This window comes from Carex rostrata, chromosome 8 (genome assembly GCF_964058835.1).
Source record: "Carex rostrata chromosome 8, lpCarRost1.2, whole genome shotgun sequence".
Taxonomy (NCBI): domain Eukaryota; kingdom Viridiplantae; phylum Streptophyta; class Magnoliopsida; order Poales; family Cyperaceae; genus Carex; species Carex rostrata.
The window spans coordinates 10,038,868-10,065,626 of NC_135925.1; the positions used below are offsets into that span (position 1 = coordinate 10,038,868).

At 35.5% G+C, this 26,759-nt stretch overlaps 2 protein-coding genes across 2 annotated transcripts; both read right to left on the bottom strand.

Moving 5' to 3' along the window:
* Positions 1 to 40: 40 nt before the first annotated feature.
* On the bottom strand, positions 41 to 13,785 carry LOC144558440 (uncharacterized). Its single transcript, XM_078307288.1, has 4 exons — positions 13,383 to 13,785; positions 1,339 to 1,634; positions 1,020 to 1,241; positions 41 to 624 (listed from the first exon to the last, which is right to left on the bottom strand). The coding sequence occupies exons 1-4, from the start codon at positions 13,771 to 13,773 to the stop codon at positions 163 to 165; spliced, it is 1,371 nt and encodes a 456-aa protein (XP_078163414.1). The 5' UTR covers positions 13,774 to 13,785; the 3' UTR covers positions 41 to 162.
* Positions 13,786 to 15,095: 1,310 nt separating this feature from the next.
* On the bottom strand, positions 15,096 to 17,887 carry LOC144558229 (inactive rhomboid protein). Its single transcript, XM_078307025.1, has 6 exons — positions 17,489 to 17,887; positions 16,290 to 16,355; positions 16,065 to 16,202; positions 15,858 to 15,977; positions 15,682 to 15,768; positions 15,096 to 15,602 (listed from the first exon to the last, which is right to left on the bottom strand). The coding sequence occupies exons 1-6, from the start codon at positions 17,837 to 17,839 to the stop codon at positions 15,207 to 15,209; spliced, it is 1,158 nt and encodes a 385-aa protein (XP_078163151.1). The 5' UTR covers positions 17,840 to 17,887; the 3' UTR covers positions 15,096 to 15,206.
* Positions 17,888 to 26,759: the final 8,872 nt, after the last annotated feature.

The following is a 26,759-nucleotide window of genomic DNA, read 5'->3' on the forward strand; positions in this document are numbered from 1 at the left end:
TCCGCTCCAACTTAACATAGATTTACATACGATGTTAAAAGTTAATTTGCCGATATTCTTATTATTTCAATTGAAGAGTGAAAACTTTCACTTTTATTACTGTCAGAATGTTTATGCAAATTTTATCCGAAATTAAGGAAAACAAAATTACAGAGAAGTCCTTCAAACCCAGCTGCTAGGCAGGACGACATCTTCAAACCTGAAGGAAACATCACCAATAGATTCCCTCTCCATACTTCCGACCTCTTCCTCAAGTTCGTTACTAGGAGGTTCTGGCATTGACTCTGCCGGTTCCTCTGCTGATGTGGCAGGCACACTCTCAGTTCTCCTTTCATCGACCCTACCATTGACGTTCATGTCCCACAAGAGTACATGGATAGAGAAGGGAAGCAAGGTCTTGCGGTGCAGAGACAGCTTCTGGCTCAAAGAAATGGTGTCGTAGCAACGGATTGAACCGTTGGAACATACCATCCATGGGAGCACCTTTTCGTGGGCGATACGGGAGATGACTAAGTATTGCGATGCAGATTTGGCTTTCTTGTAAAGGTTTCTGAGACCGCATCTTGTCGAGGGTGCCTCATCTTCTTTATTATCCTCTTCTACTGATGAAATATAAACAAAACCCTACAAAAACATCAATGAGCACACAAATATAACAAAAATTAATATATGTGCATATTATTCCTTCGAAAGCAAAAAAAAAAAAAAAAATACACACATGATCAGTATGCAAAAAGTGTAACAAATCCCTACGGGGCCGATTTCTCTGTTTTTTCTTTATAAAAAAGAAACTGTTTCAATCATGATATAAAATATTCAAACAAAGAGACAAGCATCTGAATGTATGACACAGTGGCTTTATCTAAATAAAATTGTCATAACGTAGGCACTAAACTGTAGCCTTTTTTTTTCTTCTTTTTATCTTTTCTAATAGTATATATATTGGTTTCTATTAGTATATATATTGTTCTCTAAAATGTGTTTTACATAATCTGTTAATAAAAAGGAATAGAAGTAACCTCGTCGGTACGACTAACAGCAAATCCCAGCCTTGTGTCATTCTGGTTGAGTTTAATTTCAATGGGAACTTCTCCTCCAATAGCACGGTACCAGAGCCGGACAGCCTTCACAACTCCAAGATCTACACCATGATAATCTTCAAACCCATAAAGACTCAGGTTTGTTATGTTTGATAAATCATTTATGCAGTTCACGGTTGCTGATGCCGTTTCTCCTGATATCTTTTTGTTCCATCCAAAACAAACAAGAGAAATTAATGAATACCCTTGAAAACATACTGCCATTGAAATTAAAAGAATATAACATTAGTTGGTTTACCTTAGTAAGAAGAGCCTCAGTCTGGATATTGACAAAGGCAATAGGCACGCCAGATTTACGGGAGGAAAGGAGCCAAGAGTGGGCCCGGGCCATGGTATCCTCTATAGTGTCATAACGAGAAGATGTCGAATCAAGTGCCTTTGGCAAAATAAGAATGGATAAAAAGCTGCTACCTACAGGGTGATTGTAATTCGGAAAGGTTTTGCTGTCCATCTTTTTCTCCCATGGATATGTGGCGAACCCGTCTTGGACATGAGCTTTAGACAGTTCAGACACAAGCCTTGTGCTCCTGGAACCTTTGATTGTTAGGTGGTAGAGCAAATTAGTGAATTCATGTTTAATCGTGAGGTTATATAGTGATCATAGAGAAGCAATGCAAAATTCAATTTGTTAGAACTATAAAAATGGTGAGATTTCTAAGGTTTGGTTTCAAGATACTAGTCGGCTTCTATCGGATAATTTGAGAGATCCTTTTAAGACAGATGAGAACATACAGTTCAGTTAGGGGTGTAAACGGATCAGATATTATCCGATTTTACCTGGATCCGAATTGGAAAAATTATCTAAATTATCCGATCCGTATCCGAAAAATTATAACAGATAAGGATACAGTAAGACCTTTTTAACTATCCGTATCCGACCGTTTACACTTTTAAACCATAACAAATGTGCTATATCTATATGTTCTCAAATTGACTTATTAAATTGCATATTGTACCAATAAATTATTAAATTGCATATAGATATATATTTTGATGAACAATATAATACTATGACATAATTAGTGACTAATATTTTAATAATATAATAGATGTTTTGTAACCAACAAGCTAATTATGAAAAATATCTGTATCCGTCCGATATTCGATCCGTATCTGCAACGTTTAATATCCGATCCGTATCCATATCCGAGACTATCTGTATCCGTATCCAAAAAATTATAATAGATACGATAATACCACTATCCGATCCGTATCCGACCATTTACACCCCTAAGTTCAGTAAAACTCAGGGAATGACTATTCTTGTCTTGCTGATATACACCCAATTTATTCAGTTAAATAGCTGAAATGGAAATATAATTTCTAATTGCATTTCAACTTTTCATGTACGTGCACCTCAAGAGAGAAAACGAGATAAATAGTTATCTGGTTAATTTGGACCCGAATTGCTGACTAAGATATATGATAGATCAAGTGTCAACCTGTAAAAATTAGAGGAGGGTTCCAATGCCTCATTTTTTTCATACCTCATGTCCTTATCATACCTCATATTTTATATTTTTGTTTTCAAAGTCCAAATTGTTAATCCGAACCGTTCAACAAAATATTTATACTAAAATATGCATGGAGATGAAATTTTATATTTTTTGGAATTTCTTTGCTATTTTTTAAGATAGGTACAAAATCATTGTTTTTGAACCGTTAAAAAAACAGTGATTTTCTACCCATCTTAAAAAATAGCAAAAAAATTCCAAAAAATATAAAATTTCATCTCTAACCATATTTTAGTATGGATATCATGTTGAACGGTTCGGATCGACAATTTAGACTTTGAATATGAAGAAAATGAAGATATAAAATATGAGGTATGATGAGGTATAAAAAAAATGAGGCATTGGAACCCTCCTCGTTAAATTATTATTACAAAATTTCGAGAAAACAAAAATATTAAATTGCTTCAGTCTTCTTTTTCTTCTTGGTTTAGTGCTTGACGATTGTTGTGCATAACTGAGTACGGCAAGGGGGAAAAGAAGCTTTTGGCAAGAAGATGGCTTCTCAGGGAGAATGACAGCAAGTCAGAGGCCGCCGCCGCTTCCCAGACGCTTGGCGCACAACGGTAGACTCCGCAATTGATAAGGTGAAGGCCTGCGTACCTTACAGTCACTGTAAGACCTACGCTCAGGTGGTCGGAAACAGCTCCGACAGGAGAACCAACAGCTCCAACACCCCAAAAACCTCCGCTAACACCTCCCCCAACATCTCTCCTCCCAACTCACGACCACCAAGCCCACCTGGAGAGCAACAGGTTAGATACTACTCCTCACCAACAAGCCCTACTAGCCTTCGTTTCCTGCCAGCAGCCACCTACCCCGAGTGGAGGGGGAGGTGTTTCCGCTGCTTCAGACTGGGACACGCGGCATCCAAGTGCTGCAACCCGCTCAAATGCGAGAGATGCTGGAAGGAAGGCCACGTACTCAGCATGTGCAACATGGCTCCTAACCCGGCAGCCACCCCTTTCTTTCCACCAGCTCAGCCCCTGCAAACAGTATACAACACTACCTCATATGCATCGGGGAGGGTTGCCTCTGATCCCCCAAACCCACAGATGACACTTACCAACCAGTCCCGGGCTGAACCAGGCTTTGATGAGTTGCTCAAAGGGGATGGACCACCGGCACCACCTGCATTACCCGATGACTGCCCAGAAGAAATTCAGTGTTTTATTAAGAGAGATGACGACTTCTTCCTAGTGCTTAACAGTTTATCCAAAGCTGTTGTTATCTATGGAGAACCATATAACTCAATGGAGGTGCACCAGTCCGTGAAGCTAGCTGTCGATACAGGGCTAGTGAGGGAGGAAGATATCAGGGTGGCCAAACTAGCCCATGAAGGTGTCCTTATTCATCTGCCTAAAGGCCTGAAGGTGGACACATTCATCAGAGCTCTACCTGATGCCCTATGGGAGCAAGGATTCTCAACACAGCCATGGACGCAACATGATGGTGCAACTCTAATAATGCCAAGGTTCAAGCTGATGATTGACTTGATAGACTTTCCTGCACACCTCTGGAAGGAATATCATGTAATCCGCGGTCTCTGTATTTGGCATTTTTTTGGGGTTGGTGGCGCCGGAGCACAAAGCCAATCTCTCGGCATGGAGGGAGGTCATTGCTACAGATGACTTAAGGAGGGTGCCAAAAAAAATCACTGTGGTATCCGGCGGTCTCAAATACCCGGTCATGGTGATGCCGGTGGCCTGGGAAATTGATCTGATTTACAAACCAGATGACTATTCGGAGCAGCCCAAAAGGTATGTACATGCACCGCCTTCTCCAAAGTCCTTAGATGAAGAATCAGTCGGAAGTGATTCGAGTATGGAGTTCAGTGGAGGTGACGACTTGATCCAGTGCTCAAGGAGGGCGTTACAAGAGATCCTTCATAGCCTGAGCCTGGAGGTCATCCCGCCGGAGCTCCGGCAGATTCTGGAGGGCCCTAAAAAGTCCGGTGAAGTCCCTATCTAAGTGCTCCGGGACTTGGTCTCCAACACGGAACTTCGATTCCCTTCCATGCACCAACCAGAGATGGGGAGCAGAGGCAATGGTGCGGGTCAGGATCTCACACAAACGAGTTCGGCTGTACAGGAAGTTACACGACCACTTCGCAGGGAATCAGTAGCAACCGGGCCAACATCTCTCTCCCGACAGGATCAGCCTGGGGATCAGCAACGATCAGAAATGCAAATGGAGACAAATATAATTCTTCCAGACCCTGCCGTGAGATCAGAAAGGACAGAATCTTCTCAGGTACGGAGACATCGAGCTGGTGATTCAAAATAAACTCCGACTGATGTATTCCGTGAGGCAGGTCCCTCTACAACCCCGGAGGGGCACGCAAATGCGGTCACTCATGAGGGAGGGCCACAAAGGATCCGCCCAAAGAAGTCACATGGTGCGAGTGGGATAAAAGATACTGCAAAGGAAACACTGGGTCATGAAGTGAGTCGCTCCACTGCCAGGCAGATGAATGAATTACCTAAACAAACTGAGAGGGTGCCACACCCAATCATAGAAAGTGCCAAGGAGAGAAATCATACCAGACAACATAAGAAGATTCCAGTAGTGACATCCAGCCATGCAAGGTTTAAGGGCCTGTTGGGCCAAGAAAAGGGCCGGATCTCTAAGCAAAAAATGGTGGTAAATCAAGTGTTGCAGAAGAGTATATTGCAGGGGTCTGTTAACCCAAACTATGTCCCCAAAAGGCTTCCAACGAACAAATAGATTCGGTAGCCCGCTACACAGTTGGTTAATGTCCCAATTCAACAAGTCACGGCCCCTTTCACAAGCCCGTCTGGAAAAGCAAATCAACTAAATACACCAGCAAAAAGGAAGACAGCAACACTTTCTTCCACCTCTTCAAGACAGGTTCAGGAAAATAAGAGACAGGCGGTGCAAAACGCAGCTAAAGCTAAGGTGGTGATCGAAAATTTAGGATTTGTTTGTAAAGGTTCAGAAGGAACTTTGCAAGGAGATTGGGGACAGCTGCAGCGTTAGGGAAAGGGATGTCCTCCGAACTTTTCTGACTGATGAAGAAGACTGCAGGAAGCAGGCCGCCTTGACTGAAGAACGCAACAAAAAAGCCGCCTTGACTGAAGAGTTGATATGAAGAAATTGAAAACCGAAGATTAGGTCCTTTTTATTTTGTCATTGTGTATGTTTCTTTTGTTTACTTATGAATTACAAAAAAATGAGCATTTTATCGTGGAATTGCAGAGGTTTAGGTTTGTTAGATAAGTGTAATGTGGTGCACGAGACAATCCGGTCTTCGCGGTGTGATGTGTGTTTGTTGTAAGAAACAAAATTAAATGAAATTTCTTTAAATTATGTGATGAGTTTCCTTCCATCTTATTTTGATCACAAATGTGTGTATATCTGTGCTCAAAATAGTAGGGGGGCATTCTTATTGCTTGGAAAAAAAATTCAGATTAATCTCAAGTTGGTCAACTCATCATACAATATCTGCCAAATTACTAGACCAGAGTTCTGGTGCTATCTCAATTTATACGGGGGTATATGAGCCGTGTGGATGCTGAAAAATCTGAGTTTATTCCAGAATTGAACACTATAACTGGTCTCATTAGTAACCCTTGGATCTTGGCAGGAGATTTTAATCTTATTCGTTGGTTGATAGATAGGTCAGGGGATTTGAGATCCTCTCCTCTAATGGACCTATTTAATGATATTATACAGGCGGCCAACCTTGTAGACATCCCCCTAAAAAACAGAAAATTTACATGGTCAAATAAACGCCCTCAACCAACCTTCTCCAAAATTGACCGCATTTTTACATCGGTTGATTGGCAACTCTTATACCCCATAATCACTGTGCAAGCGTTAGAAATGGTGGTATCCGACCATGTACCATTATTGCTAACTTGCAAAAATAGGGCCCCAACTAAAAAGCAGCCGAGAATGAAAACTTTTTGGTTAAAACATGAAATATCAAAGGAAATGGTCTCTAAACTTTGGGTTTGTAGTGATCACCAACAGCAGGAGGCATTGACCGATTTTTATCATATGACTCAAATTTTACAGAGGGCTCTAGCTTTATGGTATAAAGAAGGTTTCTCAGAAATTGAAAGAATACTAACACATTGCAAAAGTGTAATTTTGCTCTATGACAGATTGGAAAATTGAGACCACTTACTCAGCAAGAATTCAACTTCCGATGCAAAACGAAGGAGAAGGCCTTCCAGTTAACAAATATCATAGAAGAGAGATGGAGGCAAAGGTCCAGGTGTAACTGGCTCAAAAATGGCGATAAAAATACTCGTTTCTTTCATGCATTCGCCTCAACACGCATGAGTAGGAATAGAGTGTTATCTATACAAGCAGAAGACCACAGCACATCCGATCAGCAATTAATCCAGAAGGCCTTTTTTGATCACATGAGAGACTTACTGGGGAACTCCTCTCAAATCATGGCTTTCGACCCGGCGGCCTTATACCAACCAGATCCATCCTTACAATCCCTACAGGACCCTTTTACTCTACAAGAAGTATAAGAGACAGTAAAGGGACTCGCAAGCAACAAAGCTTCGGGTCCAGATGGCATCCCGAATGAATTTATAAAGACATATTGGGAAGATCTCAAGGATGGGATAATGAACATCATTCATGGATTTTATCGCAATGAGGTCAATTTAGCAGAGCATAACAAAGCCAACATAGTCATGATTCCAAAGACTGAAGCCCCCACAAGAGTCAAGAATTTTCTCCCGATAAGTGTCATCAACTTAATTCCAAAGCTGATTTCCAAAGTATTAGCAAATAGGCTGAGATTGAAGCTACCCGAGCTCATCTCAACTAACTAAACAACATTTATAGGCGGAAGGCAAATCACATAAAACTTTGTCGCAACTCGAGAGGTCCTTCACCACATTCATAAGTCCAAAAAGCCAATCGTGTTCCTTAAAATTGACTACGCAAAGACATTTGACTCGATAGAATGAGATTTTTTATTAAATGTCATGATGGAGAGGGGGTTCCCAGGAAAATGGATGATTTGGGTAAAGGAATTACTGCTCACTGCATCATCAAGAATTGTACTGAACGGTGAAAATTCAGACTTCTTTGTTCACAAAAGGAGGTTGCGGCAAGGCGACCCCCTCTCGCCAATGTTGTTCAATCTGGCAGCCGACGTATTTCAGTGAATGGTGCAGGCCGTTAACGGGTTCTTGCCGAATGGCATAACCAGAAGGGTAAAAGAGTCAATCTTGGCATTCCAGTACGTAGATGACACGGTGGTCATCGTGTTTGCTGACATCACTACATTGATATCCCTCAAGATTGTTATTCGCATCTTTGCATCAATCTCCGGGTTAAAGGTCAACTTTGACAAAAGCACTTTCGTGCCGCTGAACTTGCCAGAGGAAGACAAGGATTGGGTCAATGCAGTTCTAGGGTGCAAAGAAACAAGGTTCCTAGTATCTTACTTAGGGTTACCTCTAACACTGACTCAGCCAACAAGACCCTCATATCTGCCTTTAGTTGAAAGGGTGGAGCAGCGACTAGGGGGGTGGAAAGGGAAATTCCTATCAAGAGGGAGGAGACTGCAGTTAGTTCAGTCGGTATTATCATCGATACCGGTTTACTACATGATGTGCTTCAAACTCCCCTAATGGGTTATCAACAGAATTGACAAAGCTAGACGAAGGCTATTGTGGGGGAAGTCTGATGATCAATCCATGGGTATGTCTTTGACCAGCTGGTCCGTTGCATGTCTGTCGAAGGATTGTGGAAGGCTTGGTATAATTGATTTGAGAATTCAAAATGTGGCATTACTTCTACGATGGTGGTGGAAAGCATATGCAGACCCGAATTGCCTTTGGACTGAATTTTTATTCAAAATAAAGAGGAAGGGGGAAATAGGGAATCATCCAAAATTGTGGTTCAAATCAGGTTCCTTCTTTTCGAAACAATTGCAGGGGATGAGAGATTTCTTTACTTGGTGCACGGCATGGCAAATAGGAGATGGCAAGTCAATCTCCTATTGGTTCGATTCTTGGGATGGCTTACCAAAGATTCAACAGCAGGACCAGACACAATCCAACCTTTCTATATCCCTAAGAGAAGCCTACACAACACAATCAGCCCTACAATTGATGGGTACAGACTTGCCTCATATCCAATTCACAGAAGATGAGGATTCGATTACATGGCTTTGGGAGAATACAGGAACTTACTCATCAAAGTCGGCATACATAATCATTTCTCAGGGGGGGGGGGTAAAATTAAATGACACTTCTCATTTATCTGGTCATGCAAAATTCCCCCATCAGCCAAGTTCTTCACTTTTCTGCTGCTACAGAACAAACTGTCGACGAAGGATGTGCTAAGGCGTAGGGGGATACACCTGAATATGGGTTGTGTTTGCTGTCAACAGTGCCCAGTAGAGTCGGCACTACACATCTTCTTCTTGTGCCCTTTTGCGGTGGCAGTATGGTACCATGTATCTAAAATTCTATCCAAACCTCTGATGAAAATTCAAATTACGGTGGATCAAATTGTGTGCTCCTCTTGGGAAATGGTCAGGAATAATGACCACATGGGAAGGGAAGAATGGGCATGTCGTTTCATATGCGTAACATGACAACTTTGGAAGCACAGAAATGATATTATCTTTCAAGAACAGAGATTGGAGGCAAAGGCACTTGCCTATAGATGTGTGTACCATATGGAAGAATGGCTGCGACACTACTAACAACCATAGAGAGCAAGATTTAAGGAATACGTTGGTTGTTCTTGGTTGGATATATTTTTCTTTTATGCACAATTTACATGTTGCTGGATAGATGTTTTTTTACTCCTTACAGCCAGGTCTGATGCTTGAGGTGTAACTTACACATGTACTTTATTTTCGTTCTAATAAAAGCAACATAGCAGCTTCCGCCAGGATTTCAAAAAAGACGATTGTTGCGCATGGCCTTAAGATTTATCGTTCTTCTTAGATAATATAAAAAAAAAGTACTTATGTACATTTTATTTCATCATATATACATTTATGACTGAAATTTATAAAAGGGACGTAACTTTCCTTTCTATATATTTTGAAGAAAGTGATATTTTTGTCGGTTTAATTTGTTTAGAAAATTAGAAGAAATAAGAAGATGAAAGACTAATACATGTTTTCTTATCTAGAAGATACTAAATTTTATACTATTACCGATTTTTTTTTTCCTTTTTACAATTATTGGTTATTATTTTGAGTGTGTGCTATAAAAAATTGGCTGATTAATTATGAGCATATTGTACAGAATATTCTACGCGTTTGGTCAACAGCTTGAGTTTGTTATCTCATGATGCTCGATGCAAATCCTATGTTAGAATCTCCTGACACAATTTCGGTTATAATTAATCTTCTTCTTCTTTTTTTTTCCTTTTTTAAATTCTTTGACGTGTCGGTCTACGCACCCTTCACTGTATACGGGCTCTGTGAATAATAAAATTCTGTGGACCCTCTTACCAGTGACATTGTAACATGAAAATTAATAGGAATTTGTTAAAGAGCATCCGGAGTCAATGATCCAACAATAAAGAAATAGTTTACTTTTTCCAGAGCTATCATGGGTTGCATGCATCTCGAGAATTTGACTCTCAAAAGTCAAAACTATATTATAGTTGATATAACTGGATTGTTGCAATTTAATGCAGGTGGGTAACATTTGAGCCAATTAAAAAAGATTAACACGTACGATTAGGGTGTCAATGGTTACGGTACGGGTTGGTGGAGGCATTTTTATATCCATACCCATTAAAATTGATTTTATTCATACTCTATTCATATCCATTAAAAATTAATCTTATCCTACTCTATTCTTATTTGTTAATATTATCGAGTAATGAAACGGTAATACATAAATAACGAATAACATTAATATAATAATTAGTTTTATTATATTTTACAAATTAAACATCAAAAACCCATGCATTTCACACATATGTAATTGCATTTCTAATAAAAAATAAAAATAAATGTACAATCAATTCCAACTAAATTATTTTTTATAAAGGAAGAAAATTCAAAAACACGAACAAATATTTATATAAGTTGGAAATTGAATTGAACATATATTTAGATTTTATAATTATCCTATAGGATAACAGATATGGAATAGTCATTATCCATATCCTTATCTATTTAATTAACAAAAAAAAATTTATCCATACTCAATAAGCTAACGAAAAAAAAAATTATTCATACCCGCTTATTCAAATACGATACGAATCAGATAAACCGCTAAAAAGGTACCATGCATTGACACCCCTACGTACGCACGTACGATGGTAGTCAAATGAGCCTAATTATAGCGATTTATTCTAGCACAAAACATGTGGTTAACAATATTGGTAAAACAGCAGAAAATATATCAAATAGGACACGACCTATAGGAAATTTAAAGGTGAATGTTCTTGTGATTGCAATCATACTACTATTAATTGTTCTCGGTTTGACATTGTCACATTACTGATAAAACAAAAGAATTAATTAGACGCAAAATAAACAGTTGTTTAATGTCAAATTAATTTCCAATTAAACATATGGTTGTGCTGCTACCAGGCAGCGCATAAATCTTTAGCTGCCGCCATGTTAACTTTATTAATGAAGTCCAAAGCAACCTTTATTAATTTTTAAAATACTGTGGATCATCTTTTTCTTCTTCTTTCATTTACCCTTAATAGCATCTTTTTGGTATTATTTTAATAATCATAAGGAGCTCAGGTTGTAAATTCCTTGTATTACTGAATTTTGATATTCTTGTGTTAAGATGCCTAAACTAAATATGTATTACAGTGAAACACTGCTGGCAGTTGAGAAAGGAGAGGTAGCACACAGTTGGCTAGAAGAAAAGTCTTAAGATTGTTGGTTATTTTAAGATCGAGAGTTCGATTCTCTCTCACGACTTCGCAAAAGCTTCGGTGAAAGTTTTTAAAAAAAAAAAACACTCGGATAATTTAGAGGGAAAGGCGTAGTAAAATATTTAGAATTAAGATAGATGGATCCATGTGTTGCTAATTACTTGTAGTTCCTCTCTGCACTGAAATCGTTTAAATTTTGAATTGGTGTTTAAGTCAGTTGAAACATTGTATAAATCTGATAAGATGGATATTGATGGAAGGACAGGAGAATGTATTGGATAAAGAACGTAAACAATTCATAATTATTACTTAATTTGGATCTTAAAGCATATATGATATATCGTAGAAGGAATCAAATTAGTGTACGTTGATTTTGCCAAAAAAAAAGGTAGCTGGTAAACTTAAAAAACAAATCCAAATTAAGCAAAGTAAAGAAGCAATAATAAGCTCAATCCCGATTGAAAAGGCCACGTAAAGAACTATTCTTACCCTTGATTGAAAAAATAGAGGCAAAACTAGATGGATGGAAGAGAAAACTCATATCGAGGGGGGGAAGATTGCAATTGATGAATTCGGTCTTAAGCTCAATCCCGATTTATTTTATGTCATCATTTCTTTTACCTACTTGGGTGATTAATAGGATCGACAAGATAAGAAGAGATTTTTTGTGGGGTAAAACTGACAATCGCAATGGTATTTCCTTAATTAAATGGGAGGTGGTTTGCCTTCCTAAAGAATTAGGAGGTTTGGGGGCAGCTGATCTCACTCTTAGAAACAAATCCCTATTATTAAGATGGTGGTGGAAGATGTACAGAGGCACAGACTGTTTATGGGCAGAGACAGTAGGTCAATTATATGATCTAACAGGTGACCTCCAAGCACATTACGTATGGATGAGTCAAGGCTCATTTTTTTGGAAACAGCTCCTAAAAATCAGACCTGATTTTGATAGGTCGGTTAAATGGGTTATTGCGAATGGTGCTTCGATTTCCTATTGGTTTGATTCATGGATTTATCCAACACTAGCAACTCATATCACACCTGACCGCACATCCAGGAAAATTTCACTAGAAATGGCGATTAATAGGGGCTTATGTCAGGTACCACCCTTATCGGGTCAAAGTGAAGACCGGTTACAATGGTTACTGACTTCTGACAAGGAATACAGTGCCAATTCTTTTTACAAGCTAGTCATAGCTGTAGGAAAATCAAAATGGAATTTCAGTTTCATTTGGCGCCTCAAGATTCCGCCGACAGTGCGGGTGTTTGCATACCTCCTTTTGCAAGGCCGACTTCTAACTCACGACGTTATGTTGCGCAGGGGAATACAGTGTGATACACAATGCGTGGTATGCCATCAGTGTCCATTTGAAACGGCAAACCACCTATTCTTTCAATGTAACCATGCGAGGCGGGTTTGGATAAGAGTTAGTGAATTGTTAGGCTTCAACATCCTGGCAAATGGAGACACAGTTCAAGGAGTGGCATATAGCTCGGGAAGGATATGTCAACAAAGAACTTCAAGAATGCAATGGGGGACAGTGTTCTTTGGAGTGTGTTGGTTTATTTGGCGAGGTCGAAACAAGAAGATTTTTGAAGGAGTTGAAACAGATCCAAAATGGATTGCACATCACTCCGTCAAAGAAGCGAATCTATGGAGGAAGTTCTGTTGACCATGATCACATCTTCCCCACTGTGTTTTTTCTTGGTTTTTTTACTGGCTTTCTACTTATGCTTTTTCTGATGTTTCTTCTTTTTTACTAGTTCGGGGGGGTTTTATTTGATGCATAATGCTGTACATACCTTCTAAGGCATGTTTGTAATGTTGTAACTTCTGATAGCCACTATCAGCTTTATCAAAAAAAAAAGAAGCAATAATAAGATTTGTAATAACTAACAAACATACCTTGCAATGCTAGGCACTCACTCTCGGTTCGATCCACAAACCCAACAACATGGTTCGGATCATAAACAGACCGCAGAATGTAATTCCTTTTTCCTTGCAGTACAAGGCATGCCTGCAGCTCCTTTTGCTCCGTCTCCAGTCCTATCGGGCCCCGCCTTATCCTCACTACAACCGATGTGTCACCTCTTTTAAATGCCGCATGGAGTATCTTCTGCACTGCAGCCTTGCCTCCTTTGAATGGTGCCTTAACTGGAGGGGAGCCGCTAATTCGTATCTCCTCAATCACATCTCCAGATTGCATCTTCTCTGGACCAAAATCTTCGATCTTTGAACAGCTCCCAATGTTCTCGATCGCCACCACTGGTCCATCAGATGGCCGGGATTTATCCATATCAAAGCTCTGCAGTATGCACTGAATAAAGGTAGGCACCAAGATATAACTCTTTGTTATCTGTTGGTTTCTAGAAAAGCTCCGGGAAAATCAAAGCTGTATTGAGTACGTAAAAACTAAAAACTATTAAATCACCTCTCGTAGAATTTAAAAATGGAAAGAGATGGATGCATTAAGAAGTTTCCTCGGCTGATTGGTGTCTTTATCCTACCTAGGAGGGAGAAGATCGAGGCCCATTGTAACTTGCATATATAGGTTTAAAACGAGGATATACCTGCCCGATTCTCCCAAGATATAAATTGGAATAATTTTTCTTTTTGGAAATTAAAATTGGAATAAATTATGATCAAATGAGGTGCCAGATTGTGAGATCCAAGCCGCTGGGTCTCCTTTCTTGGTTTAGAAATTGAGGGAATTGAGGAGAGCTCGAGTCAATTATGAAATTTTAAATTATAGAATTACTTAAAAGACGAACATAGTATATTCAAATTAAGGAGAGAGAGAGATCGCGCAACGTGGTACACTGGTTTCGTAGGTTCGAGTGGATGGCCAATCAGAGAAAATAAATAGGTTTAATTAATATGTTCAAGTGGATATCCAATCAGAGAAAATAATGAATCCTTGTGATCACGATTGGAAGTGTACAGCTGGATTTGATACTCGGCGAAATGGAGACGCATACTTTGGTAATCACCGTATTGGAACTATTAAAGTGCTGTTTTTTACTTTTGTTGCATTCCAGCGTAGTTCCGGTTGTCTATATATCAACAGATGCAGAGTCTAGAGTGTAGACCAGTTTAACCAAGGCCCAATTTGAGCCTAGACTGGGCTTTAACATTTGAACAAACAGGTTTAGTTCCCGCAAAAAAAGAAAGGAGGACGAGCAGGAACGGGAGCTTAAACAAAGAGAAATGGTTAAGATTCCCAAGGGCAAAGTACAATCTGTAACTAAAAAAACCAAAGAATCAAGACGAAGTTAGATTAACTTCCAGAATTTGCATTGAGAATTCAAATACTTGATTCCGTATCTAATAGCATATCACACAAATATGTATATTTTCATGTGCATATTAATTTAATTATGATTATTATGTCCTGCTCTAATACAGTGAGGTAACGGGCGCCTTATGTTACAGTATATAAATTGTTTTATAATTTCATAAAAAAAATCTTATTATAATGGAAAAATTCTATAATTTATTTTCTAAAGATTCGCCAAAAAAAACCTATGAATAAAACTACAATGATTCAATAGTAATTTAATCCTCACGTTACTCCGGATTAGCATCGCCAAAGTTGAGGTACATCCAAATTTTCAGTTTATCTTTCCACCATAACCTGGTAACCAGAATATACTGAATAAAATTTTGTACATACTTCCAACTGTAAATTATCTTTATATGAGGCATTAATATTTTTTCCTACTACTTAAATTAAACCCATCTTCTCTGGATAACACTTTTAGGCTCATGCTGAGTTCCCCTTCTAGTTCTCTTGAAACCTTCACTAGAAGCAGCCATTGGCCTTGGCCTTACACCTGTGATTTCAGTTTTTTTCTGTGTGTGCTTCTCAGTTGATGGTTCAATTTTCTTCAATAACATTTGCCTCGATTTTTTCTTTTCTAAAGTCACTGGTTCTTGGCTGGGTGCAAAACCAACAGGACCTTCTAAAAGATGTTTTTCTGATGCAAAAGGAGACTCAGTATCGGAAGACGAACTCGAGCTGCTCATGTCAAACAAGATATTATTTACCATGACTGGAATTTCTTCTTCAGTTGAACCCAAAGAGAGAGCAGAAGAAGTCCGTCTTGACCTTGTTATATCAACAACCTGTGTTGGTTTTGATCAGTTGAGAAATTCCTATTTTGATTCATTGATAGAATTTTAAGTCAACGAAAGGTTAACATACCATTTGTTCCAGAACTTCCATGTCTTTCTTCAATTTAGAGATTACCATGTTCTTCCTTTTAACCAGCTGCTCGAGCTCAGTAATTCTCTACAGAACAAAACAACAATTCAGTTAATTAAACAATTGTTAGACAATTGAATTCGATAGATCATACAGGAAATCAATTCAAGAAATACCTTTGTATCAGCAATTTTGGATACTTCAACAGCTGAGAGCAATTCCTTGATAGTTGCATCCTTCTCTTCGCACTCCTTTTGAAGGTTGTACAATTCTTGTTCTGATGCCAGGGAGCTCATCTGAGTAGTGTTCAAAACAAAATAAAATTAGAATCAAGAATATGTGGAGTAAAACAAGCATTAGGTAACAACTTGTAAATTTCTAACTTGATTGCCAAAAGAGGACGCAACACTCCAACAAAAATCAGATAGATCAGACATGCGTCTCTCCTCCTGCTCCACCAAGTCTGTCAGACTGTTATCATGTTGTGCCTCGGTTTTTTCCAGCTTGGGTCCAACAGCATCCTACATTAACATATAAAAGAATACTCGATCAATTTGTAAACATGCAGAAATACATATTTAGGAAAAAAGTGAACTATAAAAGCTAACCTGAATGGAGTTTATTTCTTCGCACAAACTATCAAGCTTCAGCTGCATGGCTTCCAAAGCTCTATCCTGAGGCGGAAATTGAGAAGTCAGATCAATAGATCAAACATATAGCATTGGAACGGCTTTAATCATACTCGTGGGAAGTTTCAGAAAATTTAGTTTTAGCCATAACTGTCATTACCTTAGAGTCATTATCATAAGCATCTAATACGCACATATGTGCTATTGTAAGGAACAAAGTAATGTACTTTCTAAATTTCCACCTATCCTAGAGAATTTGAACTGAATTTATCGGCCATTTTAATTTAATGTTGTCAACAACTGTCATGCACTTTCATAGTTTTTTTTTTTTTTTTTTTTTTTTTTTTTATGGCTAGTGGAAATTCCAACTAACGGATATATTAATAAAGAAAAATATTTACAATGTTATTTTACAATAAGATCTCAGCTTCCTAAGCAAAGATTGATTCAGGAACCCCTCCATTAATTAAATTTATATTTTACTCATTTACTGAAAAGGTACGCCAACAAAATTAGGAACACACTAATTATGACGTCCCGTTCTCCCCGTGTCCTCTCGCTCCTATTCAAAGAGCATCCAATTATGAACGTCGATTGCCGCAGCATTTATTAGGTTATGCACCGGTTTGGTCTGTTGGGAGAAGGCTCTTTGATTTCTCTCCTTCCAAACATCCAATTAATGAACGTCGATTGCCGCAACATTTATTAGGATATGCATTTTCATAGTTGTCAACAGCTTTCTTAAAATTTCGAACTCATTATTCAGATCCTCCACAAGCACACTTGTTTAAGTTTGAATGAAAATTTGTTTCGATTGGAACAGACACTCAATTGAACTGAACTAAAGACATGCAATTTTTTATTTGCAAGGTTGGATACAAGTTCAATGCAGAGGTATTTGAAAGTTGAAGAAGCAGAGAATAATAGAATACTTAAAAAATCTAAGAAGTTCAAAATTCTTCTTTTTCCGGTACCAAGCATCCTCTTTTCATTTTTTTTTTTTTTTCTGTTTTCATTCCTTTCACTTTTTAATTCCCTTCCACTGGGAGTATTCCGCTAATCATTTCTGAACCGTTTTATCTATTTCAAATACAAATTGAACGTAGGTTTTGCCTATTGATTACAAAAAAGGTGTAAAGACAAGAAAGAAGAGGAAATTTCAGGTTTTAATTGCATACCCTCAGATCAATGGACCGTTTGAGCTCTCTGATCTTCTGAGAAGCTCTCGATTTTGCTGTAGCAGCGGCCACAAGAGCGACCAGAAGAACTCTATGGAGAGGGTTAAACAGCTCCCATGCCACCGCTTCATCTCGGCTTAATCCCGGCCCCACCGCTCTTGCCGACGTGGCTCCATCCACACCGACCAGACGACCTTGAAGCGTGATCCAGCTGAGCTTTCTTCTAGCCACGCATGAAGGTTTGCTCGGTTCGCTGTAGCGGCTTGACAGGCGGCTGATCGAGCGAGTACTCAATGGGAGAGAAACGCGTGAAGGAGTCGGGCTTGGAGAACAGGCTTCGTAGGTTTCCATCAAAATATTAAATAAAGAGAGGGAAGAAGGGTTCAAAGTTTCGGCGCCATTTGATTTACAGGGAGGAGTCTTATGAGAATTTCAGCGTTAGGAGCAATGGAGTCTATCAGTAGTCTTTTTTTGAGTCTATGCGAGGTACAATGAACCGGATCATGCCACGTGGTATCAACGACTCGGCAATTTAATTGAGTCCAAATTAGCCGTTTGAAACTCCAACCCAATAAATCAAGTTCCAGCTTTTCGCATTTTGTACTCTCCGTTCGTACGAACTTAATGGGAAGGAGTGGGTGAATCTCGACCGTTTATTTCATATCAGAAGGTTAATATTTCAAATTTTCAACTGATCAAGAAGAGTTGTCTCAGTTTTAAAAGGACAATTGTAAGGGGAATCTGTGTTTAAGGACTATATCTTTTCCGTTTGAAAATTTATAGTAAGTTATTATAAGCAAGAATCTTGAAGGAAGTTTCTTTGTATACTTTTCAGTGCTCAAATTGTTGGATCTAGGGGTGTCAATGGTACCTTTTTAGCCGTTTACCCGACCCGTATCGTATTCGATAAGGCGGGTATGGGTAAGGTTTTCTTTTCGTTAGTTTATTGGGTATGGGTATGGGTAAGAATTTTTTTTCGTTAAATAAATGGGTAAGGGTATGGGTAATGACTATTTCGTACCCGTTACCCTATAGGGTAATTATAAAATTCAAATATGTATTCAATTCAATTTCCAACCCACTTAAATGTATATTTAATTCAATTTTTAACCCACTTAAATGTTTATTCATGTTTTTGAATTTTTATTCTTTATAAAAAATAATTTAGTTGGAATTGATTGCACATTTATTTTATTTTTTATTAGAAATGCAATTATATGTGTTAAAATGAATGAGTTTTTGATGTTTAATTTGTAAAATATAATAAAACTAATTATTATACTAGTATTATCCGTTATTCACCCGCTACCGTTTCGTTACCCGATAAGATTAACGGGTAAGGGTAGGGTAGGGTAAGATCAATTTTTAATGGGTATGGGTAGGGTATGGGTAAGGTCAATTTTAATGGGTATGGGTATGAAAATGTCTCCACCCGACCCGTACCGTACCCATTGACACCCCTAGTTGGATCTTCTAGGCCAAAGTATTTTACAATTATAATAATTTATTTACTACAATGTTACATGGTGGGGATCCTAGTATTTCTTGTTGATGGACGATTTTGGAAAATTTTGAAAATATTTTTGGTAATTTTTGCAAATAAATAGGAATTCATATCATCTGAGATAACATAATTTTTTTTGTTTAGATCTGGACCATCCGATCAGGATTCGTACAAATATTAAAGAGGCATCTTGAACCAGATTGATCCGGATTGTGATATATACTAAAAGTAGAAAATAATGAGAACAAGAAAGATAACTTGAAATTCTGAATTAATATTGAAGTATATGCTTGTTCCATGCAATATTGGAAAGTAAAAAAAAAAAAAAACATTTGAAACGTAGGTAATAACAACAAAGAAATAACCAAGATCTTTTCTGATAAATTATATGACAAAAGTTTTTATAACAACCAGTCTATATAATTTATCAAAATGGCTATGAAAATCAAAATAATTAAAATTACATATATCTTTTCTATTATAAAGATAAGTTGTGTATTATATTTAATGCAATTTGAAAATTGATTTGTTATCAATCGTGTGGTTTCAAAAATTAACGATCAAGTTTCATCAGCACTTAATTAGTGATCAAACGATCTATAAATTACTCAAATCAAATACCTAACTTATTTAAAATACAAGAAAAATGTCAATTATGTTATAAAATAAAGTAAAAGAATAATAAACAAGATATTGAGAATGTATAAAGATGGCTATGCTTTATTCATATGCTTTTGTTGTGTCAAATACATTCATACAAAGCCTCTATTTATAGGCTAGAAAATGTAAATTACAAGCCATCTAATATTAACTCTATTGATAAATGTTGGAGAGAAACATACTTCTTTAAAGAGAAGTTTTCAAGTAATTGCTCAAGAGAGTTGCAATATGGACATCCATAAATACTTAATTCATAACACTCCCCCTTGGATGTCCATTTCATAAGAATATGCCTCATTAAAACCTTACTAGGAAAAACCCTATGGGATAAAAACCTAGTGAAGGAAAAAGAGTACATTATTCTTCTTAATACCCGATTACAACCTTACCAGGAAAACCCTGTGGGAAAAACCATGGTTAAGGAAAATGTAATGCGTATTTAACTCCCCCTCATGATAACATTAATCAAGATCTTTAAATCGACGAATACCAATATTGCGGACCAGCTTTTCAAATATCCCAGTAGGAAGCTCCTTGGTGAATAGGTCTGCTAGATTCTCACTTGAACGGATTTGATGAACATTAATAACATTATCCTTCTGAAGATCATGGATGAAAAAGAATTTTGGTGAAATGTGTTTTGTTCTATCTCCTTTAATGTATCATTCCTTTAATTGAGCAATACATGCAGTATTATCTTCATATATGATCGTCAGGATCATTTTTTCAGAAGACAAGCCACATGTCTGACGAATGTGTTGAATCACAGATCTTAACCAAACACATTTTTGGCTTGTTTCATGTATTGCTAAAATTTCTGCATGATTAGAAGATGTGACTGTTATAGTTTGTTTCACATATCGCCACGAAATAGTTGTTCCATCACATGTAAACAAATAGCCTGTTTGAGATTGGCCATTATGTGGATCAGACAAATATCCAGCATCTGTATAACCAATTAAATCAGATTTGGATATATTTGAACAAAAAAACAAATCCATATCCATTGTACCTCGGAGGTAGCGAAATATATGTTTAATTTCATTCCAATGTCTTCGTGTGGAAGAAGAACTATATCTTGCTAATAAATTTACAGCAAATGATATATCAGGCCTTATATGTCCAGCAAGATACATAAGTGCTCCCATTGCACTAAGATATGGTACTTCAGGACCAAGTAGTTCTTCATCATTCTCTCGAGGTCTAAATGATATTTATTCACATCTAATGATCTTACAACCATCGGAGTGCTTAATGAATGCTATTTATCCATATAAAATTATTTCAGCACTCTTGCAATATAATTTTCTTGATGCATAAAAATATCATTTTTAAATATTTGCAATCCAATGCAAAATTTTGTTCTTTCAAGATCTTTCATCTCAAATTCTTCCTTTAAATAATTTATTCTTTTGAAAGCTCTTCAGAAGTTCTAATGATACTTAGATCGTCAACATAAACTGCAATTATAACAAAATCATTTCTATATCTTTTCATGAAAATACATGGACTCGTATCATTCTTATATCCATGTTTCATAAATATTCACTTAAACGATTATAGCATATGCGTCCATATTGCTTTAATCGATATAAAGATTTATTCAATTTAACTGAATAATGTTCTCGAGAACCTAAATTACATGCTTCAGGCATATCTTAAATATTTCAGAGATTTTCATATAAATATCATTATCAAGCAAACCATTTTAAATAGGCTGTAACAATATTCATTAGGTGCAAATTAAGTCCTTCATGGACTGCCAGACTAAAAAAAAAAATTGTTGCATCCACCACATATGAGTATATTTCAAAATTTCATCTTTCTCATTTTATTTTCTCATAAATATTCATTTATATCCTACTGGTTTTATACCTTGAGGTACAAGGACTACAGGTCCAAAAACTTTTCACTTTTCAAGAGAGTTTAACTCTACCTCAATTGCACCTTTCTATTTTTGGCCATTCATTTCTTTGTCGACATTCTTTAATAGACTTCGGGTCATGATCCTCAATATTTATTATATTTAGCGCTATATTATATACAAAAAAAATATCATTGATATCAATTTTATCTCGGTTCCATCTTCTTCCATTCATGATATAATTTATCGAGATCTCTTTATTTTCATGAATTTCAGATACCTGAGTTTCTGCTGGAACTCCAATATTAGTTATAATTTTATTCTCTTCTGGAGTTTTATCTGAAATTATCATATTCTCGTCTTGACCATTTTCATTCTTTGCTCCTTTTCTTTTTCGAGGATTTTTATATTTTTTTAATCTTTGGAACCGATGCTTTTCCACGCTTCATGCGTGTTATAAGTAGTCTGTCCAACAGGGACACCGACTTTAATTGGAGCATTAGCAGCTGGTACATGTGATTTGGTCACTTTCTTTGAGCCTGTGAATGTGTCTGGCAATTGATTCACTAACCTTTGCAAATGAATTATCTTTTGAACATTTAGTTCACATTCTTTAGTACGAGGATCAAAATAAGACAATGATAATTCATACTAATGTATTTTTTTCCAGCTGATAGTTTTCTCCCCCTAAGGTTGGAAAAAAAAAATTTTATTTATCAAAATCACAATCGGCAAAATTAGCCATGAATAAATCTCCCATCAATGGTCTAGATACTCTATTATATATGGAGATTCAAATTCAATATAAATTTCCAACTTTTTTTGATATCCCATTTTAGTACGTTGTGGTGGAGCAATTATAACATATACCGCACATTCAAATATTATTATATGAGAAATATTAGGTATGTGACCAAAAACCAATTATAAGGGGAAGCTTTATAATAGCTAGTTGGCATGATGCGAATTAGTTTTATTGTATATAAAATATCATATCTTCTTTTTATATACGAACATTTACAGGATGTTCAACATTAATTTCGATATTGTCTAGACGTATTTTCATAATTGAATAATCATAAAATTATGCTCTTTAATCAAATCTATTGAGCAAGTAATCTCGCAAACGCCAGGTTGTGATTTGATAATAAACATATATGTGACTATCTTGTTGATGCATCAATTAAAATCATAAAATATTCAAATAATTCACATGGTGGATATAATGTTTCACAAATATCATATTGTATATGTTATAGAAATAAAACCAATACAAAAAAAAAAATCACCAGATTAAAGAATCTTCTAGTTCTTTGATGAATGTTCATAATAATTATCTATTATTTTTCGCATCACTATTGATCCGGAATGGTCCAACCGGTCATGCCAAACTATAAACATATTCTTGTATGTAAACTTCTGGTTTACAATAACATGTGTTTCAATTGCACTAATATATGTGTTTCAATATATTTTTTTTTCATTAGTTGTCTCAATATGATATCCATTTCGGCGGATATTATTAAAACTTAACAAATTCCTTTGAGACTTATAAGAATATAATACATCATCAATATAAATTTGTATTCCTCATGTAACAACAAGATCACTCTTCCGGAGCTTTCAATCAATTTATTTTATTAATAACATTTGCAATATTCTCAAATAAAAAATACCACCACATTAACAAAAATGATAACAACAATTAGAAATATGTCAGAAGTACCATTAACATTACTTCAACAATATATATACATTCTTTTTTTTAGTTTATTTAGTACTATCATCATTAATCAATTGAATAATTTTATTTGCAAATTCTATTGGGAAGAGAAACATTATTGAGTTTGAGTCGAGGTCTAATTCAGTACATATCAGGTCATGTAATTAATTAAAGCAGATAATAATTAGATTATGTAATACGTAATATGTATTACATATTTGGAAACCTCTTATTTATTGAGACTATTTAAAATCATGGCGTAACAATTAAATTTTCTTTTTTTTTTAGGCAAAATAATGTTAATTATTTAAAGCTTATAGAGTAGGTATACTCTTCTGGTTATGTTGATTTAAAAAAAAATCTATCGATGCAAAATCTAAAATCAAATTCCTCTCATTAATAAACTCATTAAGAAGAATAAACAACATTCAAATAAGCAACATCAATTTGAATAAGATCGAGATCATCTTCACCAATAAAATTTGTCTCGATTTTTTTTTTCTTTATTATTATTGATGGTTGATATAAGTTAACAAAATATTTGGGCGTACGACAAATACGTGGCCAATAATATTTATCACCACAATGATAGCATGAATTCTCATATTTGTTGTCATGTCCATTTTTCTCTTTCTAATTATTTCTCCACTTCCGGTGGAAAGATGTATATTTTCTTTATTATTTTTTCACTTCTAGTGGTAATTCTTTTTGTTCATTTATTTTTCCACTTCTAGTGGAATGATGTATTTTTTTTCTTCATTACCACGTCCATATCTAATAGTTTGTTCATCATATTATTTTCTTCAACTATAAGAAGACAAGAAATATACTCAAAATATTTATAGAAATCTTCTTCAGGAAGATTAAATTTTAAAAAAATATATATGAACATCACATTAATTTTATTTAAATTTTTTTCAGGAAATTTCTTAAAATATTCTTGAACAAATTATATTTCTTGAAATCTTCTTCAGGAAGATTATTATCAAAAAAAAAAAATAACATCAGCATCATATAAGTTTTGACATTATATAAAATTTTTGGAAATCTTCTACATGAAGAATTTCTTAATGTCTTTTGAAATCTTCTTCGGGAAGAATAAATAATTAAAAAAATAAATAAAATAAAATAAAGAGAGAATAAAGGTGATGCTTAAATTTATACAATATTAATCATTCAACGTTTCTGTTATGTTTCAATTTGTTAGATAGGTCCCTTAGGCTTATCTAATGAACAGACTTAAATAATCATATTAACGTAATATAAAGTAAAAAAGAAACAGAGAAAGTTTTTAAAAAAAATGTAAAGGTTTGAACCATTCAACAATGTTTAATTCCTCTAGAGCTAATTCTGTTATTAGATTTAAAATGTATATTTGGTTAAAATTGAGCTTCGGGTCATTTGTTTAAATGTACATTTTCAATAATTTAATTTATAATTGAGCTTCGGGTCAATTGATAAAATTACTAAAATGGCTTCGAGCCAATTGAAATTGAGAATTTATTATTAGCGGATGGCTTCGGGCCAATTGATTAGCATGATAAAAATAAAATATTAACAAAATATAGTATAAAGGTAAATAATTAAAATATCAAAATGTTACCTTGAATCTTTAATTAGTAGAGCTCTCGTGCTGATAACGTGTTATAAAATAAAGTAAAAGAATAATAAACAAGATATTGAGAATGTATAAAGATGGCTATGCTTTATTCATATGCTTTTGTTGTGTCAAATACATTCATACAAAGCCTCTATTTATAGGCTAGAAAATGTAAATTACAAGCCATCTAATATTAACTCTATTGATAAATGTTGGAGAGAAACATACTTCTTTAAAGAGAAGTTTTCAAGTAATTGCTCAAGAGAGTTGCAATATGGACATCCATAAATACTTAATTCATAACAAATTATTTTATATTATTAAACATTTTATAAGTTATCGTTATTGTAGTAAAAAAAAAAAAAATTACCAATCAAGCCCTTTTCATAAATACTTGGTCACATTCAACAAAGCAATATTCGCCTAAGGTCGGCCAAGAAACCTCATGTCTCGGTATATGAAAACACAAAGATTGTACAACTTTGTCCTAAATTTCTATAGAATTTCTAGATCCCCTCATTTGAAGTAAGAATGTATAAGACATTGCTTACTGAGACATTTCTAGATCCCCTAAACAAAAAGGGTATGTTTGGATGAGAGCTATAATAGCAAAATTTAAAAATAGTAAAAAAAGAATAAAAAAAAATAGTGATTTTTACATTAATGTGAAAATAATGCTATTCGGATTAGTAAAAATATTGTTTGGATTGTAAATTTGGAATAATTAATAGTTATAAAAGTAAGGCTTGGGTGTTATGGATAGCATAAGGACATCCGTGTTACTGCCTCAAAAACATATCGTATAAATTTCAAACTTCGATTTAAGTAGCTCAATAAATTTGTTATATAATAATCTTGTAGAATACTAATTTTTACTATTTTTTATGATTTATGAAATATGGCAATAATTTTTACTGTCTGTATTCGCTTTGCAATTTCAGATGACATCGGTAATGCTCTGTTGAGCACTCTCCATAAAAACATTCTAATTTTCGAGGCCACATTTGCTATGAAGTCTTGAATATATAGAACCACGGTCTTAATGCAATATAGTGTATATAAAGTCTTCAATCAATCAATTGTACGTTTTAGTAGGGGTGAAAACGGAGTGGATAATGTCTGATTTGTATTCGAAAAATTAGAAATCCAATTTGATCTGTTTTCATTAAAGTGTTTGGTGAGCTTAACTCCAAAATCCATCAAATCGATTTCAAATGACGAATCTGAACCGTTGAAACCCGCCTATCTTACGTGTGATGCATCTACATGTGAATTTTCAAACATTCGAATTAGTTTAGTATAAAGTCAATCAGTCAAAATTAAAAGGTTAATAAATTAATTAGAAGGTCAAAATTAGTTTAGTATAAAGTTCATTTTTTTAACATTTGAACTTTGAAAATGTAAAAAATAATTATTTTAATTTATTGTAACTCAAAAATTATTCTAACTTAATCCCTCCTCTTATATAAATACCTACATATCCGTATCCATTTAATATAAAACATGGCCACCATCCATGTCCGAAAAATAAAACTAAAAATAGATATTAGCACTATACGCTCGGTATCCGATCCGCTTTCACCCTGACTTTTTAGTCATCCAAAATTCCAAATGCGACAAACCTTGCTCAACCTGTTTTTAACTTTTTATGTTTTCTTTAACTCTGAATTGTCGGATTTGAAACGAAAAGTATTTTTGGAAATGAAATCAGTAAAACCAGGGAGGAACAGGGTTAGTTGTTTCTCCCGGCCCAAATTAGTTGTGCCCTTAATTAGAAATATGTTGGATCATTTACTACAACCCCGTAAAATATTGAGGCCGTCAAATAAATTGAGAATAAAGCTTTAAAGCACGAGAAAGATTATGAATTGAACTTTCAAAAATCAAAGTAATAAATAAGCCCACAAGCCCATATTTGCT

Excerpts from the sequence above, each read along its gene's own strand:
- LOC144558440 (XM_078307288.1), bottom strand. The coding sequence starts at position 13,773 with ATGGATAAATCCCGGCCATCTGATGGACCAGTGGTGGCGATCGAGAAC. Across the intron at positions 1,242-1,338 it reads CTGAGGCTCTTCTTACTAAG|ATATCAGGAGAAACGGCATC; the intron begins GTAAACCAACTA and ends TGGAACAAAAAG. Across the intron at positions 625-1,019 it reads CTGTTAGTCGTACCGACGAG|GGTTTTGTTTATATTTCATC; the intron begins GTTACTTCTATT and ends ATGTTTTTGTAG.
- LOC144558229 (XM_078307025.1), bottom strand. The coding sequence starts at position 17,839 with ATGGAAACCTACGAAGCCTGTTCTCCAAGCCCGACTCCTTCACGCGTT. Across the intron at positions 16,356-17,488 it reads AACGGTCCATTGATCTGAGG|GATAGAGCTTTGGAAGCCAT; the intron begins GTATGCAATTAA and ends TTTCCGCCTCAG. Across the intron at positions 16,203-16,289 it reads AAGAAATAAACTCCATTCAG|GATGCTGTTGGACCCAAGCT; the intron begins GTTAGCTTTTAT and ends ATGTTAATGTAG.